The sequence below is a fragment of the Tiliqua scincoides genome, chromosome 2 (assembly GCF_035046505.1).
Source record: "Tiliqua scincoides isolate rTilSci1 chromosome 2, rTilSci1.hap2, whole genome shotgun sequence".
NCBI lineage: Eukaryota > Metazoa > Chordata > Lepidosauria > Squamata > Scincidae > Tiliqua > Tiliqua scincoides.
In genome coordinates, this window is record NC_089822.1 from 110,653,890 (window position 1) to 110,664,359 (window position 10,470).

General features: G+C 42.7%; 1 protein-coding gene across 2 annotated transcripts; it reads right to left on the bottom strand.

The window, feature by feature from the left end:
• Positions 1 to 153: 153 nt before the first annotated feature.
• Positions 154 to 8,654, bottom strand: LOC136639810 (small integral membrane protein 44-like). Of its 2 annotated transcripts, none has more exons than XM_066614360.1 (3): positions 8,597 to 8,654; positions 1,932 to 2,242; positions 154 to 897 (listed from the first exon to the last, which is right to left on the bottom strand). In XM_066614360.1, exons 2-3 carry the CDS (start codon positions 2,182 to 2,184, stop codon positions 731 to 733), a joined length of 420 nt encoding a protein of 139 aa, XP_066470457.1. In that variant the 5' UTR covers positions 2,185 to 2,242; positions 8,597 to 8,654; the 3' UTR covers positions 154 to 730. The 2 variants fall into 2 exon arrangements, with proteins under 2 accessions (XP_066470457.1, XP_066470456.1); XM_066614359.1 differs by lacking the exon at positions 8,597 to 8,654 and adding an exon at positions 2,865 to 2,921.
• Positions 8,655 to 10,470: the final 1,816 nt, after the last annotated feature.

The following is a 10,470-nucleotide window of genomic DNA, read 5'->3' on the forward strand; positions in this document are numbered from 1 at the left end:
CACTGCTCTACACATTTGTTAAAGGTCCAGGAACCCTAAAGTTAAAAGGTTAGCCACACTTGAGCTACTGCAAATGTTCTTAATAGGTAACAGAGCCCAAGGTCAGATCACTGTCTCTGTACTGTTGGTGGTAATCACCACACTGCTTAACATCCATTAAAGAAGAACATATACAAGAGCCACAGATTTGTTTAATTGTATAAAATGCACACACCCTTTTTTGGTAGCAGGACTGCACAGTGGTCTCTTCACTCTCCCCAAACTTCTATTCCACCTCCTTGTTTCAATTCTTCCTAGTTGAAGCTATATTCAACCCCTGTGCACTTGGCTCTGCCTCCTGGTCCTCTTGAGACAAACTCTCATAGACCAGAAGCAAACAGACACCACTGGGCTCTTTGGCAGGTGTTCTTTGCCCTTACTAAACTGGCTTATAAGACTGCTTAGGTAGGTGGAAGCTGAGTTAATGGTGCTGGAGAAGCAGAATCTCAGAAAGGCAGCAACTAGACACTTATTGTCCAATCCAGTCTGTGATCTCAGAAGGTGGCACAACTGTGTCAAACAGTCCCAGTGCTCCTTGACATGCTCATCTGGTTCCCTGCTAGTCTCCTTTTCTCTGACTGCAAAGCATGTTCTCTCCCTTCAGCTCATGAGGCCAAGAGCCCAGGCTTGCCTCTTCATCACATGCTCCTTTCTTCACTGCAAGACTGTTCTGCCAGCTCTTCTGCAGTCCCTACGTCATTTGTGGAGCCTCCTGTAGGGTGATGTGAACGTCTTCAAAGTTGTGCGCTGAGCAGGTGCATATGTGAGTTGAGGTCAGGAGGGAGGCCTGGAAGTCTGAACCAGCTGGGGGCTCTGACTCCTCATCAGGCTCTTCAGGCTGCGGTCCCAGCAGGCAATCTAGAAGAACACATTTTCAAAAGAGTGAAAGCATCTGAACATGTAAAACACTGTCCTAGCAAAATTGGTCACTGGTCATTGGTATCTACTGTTCTTTTTGTCAGCTGGCTTATACCAGACAGGCATTCCTCTGCCTGCCTATATTAACTGAAGGGGCAAAAGACAGAGAACAGGCTTTTCTGCTAGCTGCTGTAGAGAGAGTATATGAAGAAATCTTCTCTTTACCCCATTCATTTTTTACTACTGAGTGCAAGGCCTCTTGCCTTGCCCCAGAAGTGACTTTTACATCCCTGATGCTCCATAAAATAGGAACTGTTGGAGGTAGTTAGTTCACATGGGTAGATGGTACCCTTGTGTTGGCTTTTGATTTCTTCAGTACTCACCCTGTTCTGCAGCTTAACTATTCAACAGATTCCATGTATGGTTTCTTGTGTTTGGCAGTCATGTGATCCAAGGGATGCATCACTGTCATTGCTCTGTTCTGCCCCTTAAGGGGCCAGAGAGGAGTGCTTCCTGGGTGGTAGGTTGCAACCCACCAGTTTGAGAACCACTGCTCTAGATCTTTTGTACTGATGCCATAACTGGCAGGGTCTTGGAAGAGGATTTGATTATTATTTATGTTTTCAAGGAACTTTAATTGCCTCATAGAGCTCAGATAGTGGGGTTCTCATTTTTAATCTTCACAATTGCCCTTTGAGGACTCATAAATTTTGAGTCAAGTCATGGGGGCGGACACTCATTATTTGACTCAAGCCAAGCTATGCCTGACTTGCCCATCCCTGGAAAGCAGCAAAAGGGGAATGGCTAAGATTTCTGGCAATTTGGAGATAGGACTTTGGTGTCCTGCATAGCTTCTGGTTGCTCCACATGATTAGCAAAACTAGTATTTGCAAAATTATATGTCATAAATTATGCCATTAAAGGTTGTTGAGTTGAGTTGAAAATATATGTCATAAAATGCAGTTTACATTTGTGTAAATACAAACACACAAATATTAGCAGGGCATAACTTGTGCATCAATATCCAGACTCACCTGCCAGGTCATGTGTCAGGTCCTTAATCAGGTGACCAACGATGGCATATGCCACACCCACCACCACAGCAGCAGCCATAAGCATGTAGAGCACAAACTTGGGCACAGGAAAGTAATACTCAGGTGGCTTGTAGTCACTGTAAAGGGGGCTCTCATCGGAGGAAGAGGAGGAGTGCTGAGTCAATAGTGCTAAGGTTTCTGTGCGGTGAAAGATGCTTGTGTTCACTGGCCATGTTTGGGAGACAAACTCCATATCCTAGCAGTGTGGGGCCTGGTTACTTGGTAGACGTGACAGCAGCGGTGGGGAGAGACTGAAACACAAGAAATACAAAAGTCACTTTGGTTACGAAGAGCCATTCATGACACAAGGTTTGGTGTTAATTTTGAAGCAAAAAAAATTACTCCATGCCATGACAGCCTGCAGTGCCTACCGAGAATAAGAAGCAGGCCGTACAGACACATTTATTTTTATTGAGGAGACAGAAAGAGGAGGGAGAGCAGGACCAGTGGTGTCACTAGGGTTTGTGTCACCTGATGCAGGAGGCCAGCACATTGCCCCTATGATGGACCTCCTCCCATTCAGTGCTGATGTACCATCGCTCCTCCCCCCACTAATTTTTTGGCTATAACTTTTGATAGAATAGAGTAGTGATTCTCACACATTTAGCACTGGGATCCCCTTTTTAGAATGAGAATCTGTAAGGACCACCGGAAGTGATGTCATGATCAGAACTGACATCACCAAGCAGGGAAATTTTTAACAAGCCCAGGCTGCAATCCTACCCACACTTACCCAGGAGTAAGTCCCCTTTACTATCATTAAGAGAATATACATAGTAGCTTGTTAAAAGTACAGGTCTGTAACATTTCCCCAGATGCAGTCACATACCCTGGTAGCATCAAAATAAAATATTGAAATTAATAGGGACCCACCTGAAATGGGCTTGCAGGCCACCTACTGGGTCTCGACCCACAGTTTGAGAAACACTGGAATAGAGATATTTCAATGTGGTTCATTTCATCATTGCATTCTGCATCAATTGATATATAACATGATGGTATTATTTGAAAACACCAAGATTTTAAAAATCTTGGCATGTAATGGTGTCATCCCCCATGTGTCACCTAGTGAGGCCACACACCCCCACCCCCCTAGGGACACCACTAAGCAGGACCTTCAATTTCCAAGGAGAAATCACACACAGGTCCATTTATCTCAGTCTATATGAAGCCAGTAAAAGGCTTCTAAGAAATTCAGTCCTAGAAGTAGTTCCCTACTGCAGAATCATTGGGTCTTCAAAATTGATACAAATCATTCCTACCACCTCTTGCTTGGAAGTAGCTGTTTAGTTTTGTTCAGCTGTGATGGCATCTGGTCGTGTGTGGCCAGTATTCCTACTTATAAGGCTACCACCAGGGCAATGGGGAGGGGCAATTTAGTTCAAGAAAATGGCATGGGGGATTTTTTAAAAAGATGCTCTTCTAGTTGCTATTGTTCATCCCAAATTTAGATGACTTTAAAAAAATAAAATCAAAATATATTAGCAGATCAGGTTACTAGTTTGGCCCTAGGTTATTTAATATGCATCTGAATCAAACCACTTTGGACCATGTGATTGAATTCTCCGCCATACTAAATAAAATTCCCTGCACATTGGAAACTAGATATTAGGAACAGAGGTCTAGCCAAGACAAGACAAGTTCTAGCCTTGTCTTCCCTTCACATGCCACTTGTCTAACTGTTGGGAATTTGATGGTATGGAAGTACATACAGTCCTGAGATTCCCCATCTGCAATGTGAAGTGGTTCAGTCCCAACACATGAAAACTCAGTGAGAACAAGGCTAGTACTGACAGAATCGTGCATAAAAGCCAGTAATGTCATTCCCCTGGTCCCTTCTGCATCTAACCCCTCAACCACCTTGCCAAATTTAAAGGGACAACTCAAGTTGTGGAAATTTTAATCCTCCTTTCACCAACGTAAACAAAATATCCAGGTGGTGCCTCAGGTCTGGATCCCACTTATCTTCCCACTCAGCAAGTACTGAGTGCAGGAAAATAAAGAAATATGACTTATCAAGTGTCCAACACAGGCATATTGCTTTTCTTTGCCAAGCACTTGTTTCAGTTACCTCCTTTATGGTGGTAGTATACAGCTACACAAAGTCACATAGACAGGTCAGCCTTTTAACATGTCAGCTTTTAACATTAGTGTTTATTTTTAAGATGCGGGAGAATTTCAGTGGGTATAGAAATGTCAGTATTTTGCATCAGTAAGAAAAGCCGCAGCTCCCTTATTTGTAAAATCATGAAAAACATGAGTCACAATGTAGAAACATTGGCCGTCTCTGAATTACAACATCCTAAATTCACCAGTAATAAATAGCAAATGGGGAAAAAATCCCAAACAGCAAAAACAGATTCATAAATGCTCAATAGGGAGTCTTGAATTTTGAAATTCCAGAGGAGGCATACTCTTTCTTGATTTAACAGCATTTGGATATGCAAAAATGATTAGAACAATCTGGTTTAACTCATGATCTGGGTTGAAATCAGCCAGCGACAGAACCCTTACAAGAACAGAACAGTGTTCTATGATGTGCCAAATCCCACTGGAGGAGGCTGAAAGAGCTTTGGAGTCAGTGAGCTTGACCAAATTCCAATGGTCTAATTTACATTCCTAGAGGATTTTGAGGAAGAAATTTTTCCTGTCACAGATAATTAGAAGCTGTACATCTAACCAGCAGGAACCTTGGTATGGGACTGTCACCAGAGATGTGTCAGGCAAGTTTCAGAACTTTGCTAAGAGCAGCCCAATTACTTTTCTTCCACTTTATGAGAAGGAAGACCCAGATGTTTCACTTTCTCTTTTGCAAAGTTTCTTTATGAACCTTCAGGTTCCTCTGCAAGGTTCCCCTCTTCTAATAATTGAAATGCTGCCAACCACTCTAGCTTCATAAACCAAGATGTGTCTCTCAGAGATCCTGCCTGTCTTTGGGATGTTACCTCCCTCTCTCACCATTGTTTCTGCCACTGTTTGTCATGTGCATGCTGAATCTGTATGAAGAGGCCATATCTAGATGGAGGGGCCCGCAAGTAATGTGTTGTGAAGTTACACTCCACAACTCCAATCTGGGTTGGAGTTACCAGATACTCCCCACCTTCACTGAAAAGGAAAACCTTTTATTCTAGTAGACATTTCCATCAAGCATAATGGATCCAGACATCACACCTTACTTCTACTGCAATTTATGTGGTCAAGCAATGGAGAGAGCTATATCAGAATGGACATCCAGAGCCAGAGGCTAGGATTGATTCCAGACGCATCATAGTTGTGTGAAATTTCATCATAGGGGAAGCAGCTCCCACTTGCTAGACATGTGCATGAAAATGGGATAAAGAAGACAGAATGGCAAATGAACACATCAGTGACAAGGAGAATCCTTCCTATTGCTTTTCCCCACTGGGCTCTTTCATTTTTAGCAATTGTTATCCAACAGGTCCCCCTCAGCAGATGAGCTTCAGATATGTGGAGCTCTGTAACACCTCCTGGAATTCCATCATCCAAACAACTCTTGGCACTGGAGCAAATGGTGAATGGTTGTCCTGTTCATCAGCATGATGAACCTGAAATGGATACTTGTACAACATCACAAAGGCCCTAAGGGGCATCCTTTGAAGGATAAATTACATGGTCCCCCTATTCTGAAGAAGGAGAACTAAGGTTAGGAGGAGTGATTTGCTATACATAATCCTAAAGCAGTCATAGAATTTAATCCACATTCTTTTAACCACACCTTGTGGCACCTTAAAAAGTAACAAATATGGCTTAAGCCTATATGAGCGAGAACTCACTTTGTTAGATGCATCTTGGAGTCTTACCATGAGAATCTTTGCTGGTTTTGCCACACTAGACTACATATTACCTACCCCTCTGGTATTACAAGGAGCCTCTTCAAATGGGGTATCATGGAGCCCTTCTCTTTTTCTGGAAACTGAGCACTGGTTGGCATTGACAAGAAAATTCGCAGCCCTGGAATAGTGCCATTTGATCTGGAAGCCCTTCTCCTTGATGCATAGGAATTCTCTGTAGTTATCTGATGGTGAGGAAAATGCATTTTGAACCTGCTCGGGTACATTTTCTTGCATTTGTCTGTGCTTGTGTATGTATACTGTATATCTCAAGTGACTGAGCATGACAGTGGTCACAGCTGCAAAAGTTGACAACTGGGAATCCTTGCTCCAAACAAAGAACTGATGACGGTGAAAGTGAGGTTCATGATTCCCATACTTAGCAAGTTATATTTGTATGTCCTAAAGACACAATTTAGGAAATGTGTCTTTAAAGGGGCATCCCCACAAAGGCACTAGGTTCTCACATATTTTCACATCTGGGGGGTCTAGCAGAGTGTTAATGATGGGGTAGCAGACATTCTTTTGCATGTCCAATGCTATTCCCTTTGGACTTGACAGCTCCTTACTTTTTGCTTGCTATTTGCTTCTATTCCCACCAGTTCCCATGTTGCTTAAATATCTTCTGTCCTGTTCCCCCAAAACAGCAAAATAACCCCACCCAAAATAAAATGCACAAACTATTTGTCTATGGAAAAGCTGCTGCCCCCTGGCCTTCCTAGCTAATTCCAGCCAGGGTTGCTGAGCAAAGGCTTTGTGGAATCTTGTTACTTGCCCCTAAGCCTTCCAAGTACAAGAACTTATTAAGACTTACAGGGCTTAAAATAGCTGCCCTTTTGTCTGTTTTTCTCCCTTGCCTACCTCTGATGTGCATTACACACACGCGCGCGCGCGCGCACACACGCACACACACACACACAGAGAGAGAACTGAATTGATTCAGAACCCTAGACTTTGTTTCTAAAATCCAATATATACTTGGAAGAATTCAGAAAGTGGGAACCTATACAATACATAGTTGCTTAAGGGGGCATATTTGCTATGGGGGGCCCTTCCTAGAGTCCAGATAACTACAAAGGGGAGTCCTAGCCTTTAATCATTATGTGAAGGAAGGAACTTTGCAAGAGGGGTGAATCATGCCCAGGGCGAGAAAACTTGCACTAGTCGAAATTCCCCCCTCTGAATTGGGAGCTTAATTTCCTCCCACTACCCACCCAGATCTCACTCTCACCTGGGTGCTGTGAAAGTAATGTGCTCTCGCCCCCCCGTCCTGATGGCGCATCTGCTTCTCCCTTGCAAGTTCTTCAGGCTACTGCCAGAAGGAGAAATTCTATCCAGCTCACGAGATTCAGGGCTGCTCTCCCCAGCCGTTTAGGCTCTGCTAAATCGGTACTACCAGCGACTGTCTGCGCTCAGTCTGCTCATTTGACAAGATCAGAGAACAGGTGAAGGGAAAACCCAGAAGAAAGACTCCGCCTACTCATGTGATGTCACTCAAGGAGTTCCCACTTGACTGGATCTATTTTAGCCTTTGGGTACCCAATTGACACTGAGTTGTGTGACATGCGCAATAAGGTACAGATTAGTGCTAAATGATCCCACTTCCACTCCCTTTTAAAAAACTGAGCTAAGAAGAATTGTAACTGGGTTGTGTAGGTACAGCTAGCCTAGAACATGGTCAGGTTTGAAGGGTCACACACATTTGTAAAAATGGTCATACTTCGTGTTGCAGCAATACCCCTATGCCTGCCCCCCCCCCCCCAAAGTGTGCCATGGTTTTTAACAGAATCCAAAGGGTGGCCAAGGTCGGTTGCATTAATCATTGTATATAAAAGAGCATGTACCTGAGCTGTCACTTTTGTCACCCTTGTGTAAAAAATTGTCTTGACTAGTGGTACGCAATTGGGGAATTGGATCCAGAAGTCGGTTGCAACAGTGCTATTGCCACTATTTTGAGGTTCTGACCCACATGGTTTGAAGAGTAAGGTTAAGCGTCCCAGTTCTAGGCATGCCTATTCAGAAGAAAGTCCCATTGTGTTCATTGGGGCTTACTCCCAGGAAAATGTGTATAGGATTGCAGCCCTAGATGAGCAAATCCCTCTGGAGACTTTGGCCTTTGAGTCGTTGCTTCTAGCCACCCAATCTTCATTATCTTCCATTTACCTCCCTCTGTTCCTTGTCTGGCTGCCCCTTCTGCAGCATATTGTGGAAGACAGTGTACTTTCAAGTGCATACTGCTGCCATGCCACTCTTCATCTCTCCTCTCCTTCCATTGGTCATTGGAAAATAAAACAGTATACAACACACACTGATTGACAGAACAAATGGAACACAGAAGGAAGGACGGAGGTGAAAGAACCCTGGTCTTTGCCAATGGGTGCATAGGATTTTGAAAGTGGATCCTATTTTGCAGATTGGATTTGGGGTGGATCCCAGTGATGGACAAGCTTTAGAACACTAATCTACACACTATTAATAGTGTCAAAGCCTAGGCTTCTTTGGCACTTGGTCACCCTAGAATAGCCATTTGCAAGCATTCTACCTTGTTTGCACATTAATGTGTCCATCACAGAACCCCTGCACATTGCAGTTTAGTGCATGTCCCAGTAACTATGGCAAGCACATATACTTCATAAAGGCACTGCTCAAGCCCATTAGACCTCACTGCTGCCTTTGCAAGTTAACAGAGGTGGTTGCCCTATGGCTCCCACTGTAGGGGAAAATCAGTTGAGTAACTCAGAGAAGCTTGCCTACCATTACCAATCTCCTCATTGAGGAATCCTTAATAAACTTCCACAGTGGCCTTGGGTTATCTGCAAAAATAATCAAAGTAATTATTCTTGATGTGGAGTTAAGCATTTTCTGTACCTGCTAATGTCTGCACATCAGGCCACTAAAATGTATTTTTTTTTTAATTCAAATTTTTAAAAAGTCTCTTTTTATTATTAAATTTAAAAAATCAATGAACTGTTTTTAAAAAGATACAGGACAAAGCTGCTGGCAGCTATTTGGCACTTATTAGTACAACCTGATCACTATTTTCTCCCACTGGGGCAGTTCAGAGACTCTGATAGTACCTCACATGAGAATACAACAACCACATTTCTGAGATTTACTCCATAATTGCTTAATCATAATTGCTTAATCAGTGAACACGTGTTTTTCTTTTACAAATAAATTAAATAAAATCTACACTTTTTACATTGAATTGTCTGGGATATTTGCATATTTCCAAACTAATTTAAATGCACTTGAATCAAACCCTTCACAATATGTATCTCACCAGTGTCCTGGAAACTCAAACATTTCAGCCTCCTGTATTGCCACTCCTACTCCCTTCCACTACTCCTTTCTTCTGCAACCTGCTGCATTGCTATTGAGACCAATTTCAAAATATTGTTCTGGGCTTCCAAGAAAGTGGGGTGACTTTTGCTTTCCTCTTCCATAGTGGCACAATTTTAGGACACTTGTCCCAATAAGCAAGGGGGAAAGCAGTGCCCCGTTTTCTTAAGGTGGCAAGTTCTATTCTGGTGCAGTCTGCACATGGATTACGACAGTAAAAATACACCAGCTGGCAGATCTCATATGCCGTGTCACCCAAATCCAGGACAACCCACAAATCCTTACTGTTGGTAGAGTTTCATGAGCTATTTATTTCTGTCTGAAGTTCTCTTAAGTCCAAACTCCATTCATATTTTGGGAATTTAACTGGTGCTCCTCTGAGACAGATAACCTTTCTCTCTCTCTCTCTCTCTCTCTCTCTCTCTCTCTCTCTCTTTCTTTCTTTCTTCCCCCCCTTCCTTGGTACTTTTGTACTCTCCAGTTTTAGATTCATTGAGTGCTAGTTAGCCTTTTTAAACTGTCTGGAAGATACCAAAGAAGAACAACAAAGCAGCTTGTGGCATCTGAAAGACTAAATAGTGTAGTATAAGCTGTGGAGATGTGCATACACACAGAGATGGAGATTAAAAAAATACTAAGCATTATGGCTGCTAATTACAATAGTATCCTAAATTCTGAATGTGTAGTTTCTGTAAATAGTGTTCGTATTACAGAAGGATTTTCAATTCCTACTTCAGGCAGTTGCTTGTTGGAAGTGTTAGCAGACTGCTGACAGCAGTGCAACTGAGCTATGATGTGTTCACAGTGCTTCATGTATAACAGTTGTTGTAATGCTTACAACCCTGCCAGGTAGGGTCAGGACAGTAATTAAGACCACAACTGTATACGCCAGTGGTTCTCACACTTTTAGCATTGGGACCCACTTTTTAGAAAGAGAATCTGTCAGGACCCACCGGAAGTGATGTCATAACCGGAAGTGACATATCAAGCAAGAAATTTTTTAACAATCCTAGGCTGCAATCCTACCCACGCTTTCCCAGGAGTAAGTCCCTTTTATTATCATTGTTAAAAGCATATATAAACCTGTTAAAAGTACAGATCTGTAACATTTCCCCAATGCAGTCACATGCCAAAGTAGCATAAAGTGTAAGACATTAAAAATTAAATATTGAAATGAATGGGGACCCTCCTGAAATTAGCTCGTGACCCACCTAGTGGGTCCTGACCCATAGTTTGAGAAACACTGGTATACACAGTTATCTAGGAGGAAGGCCTACTATAATCAA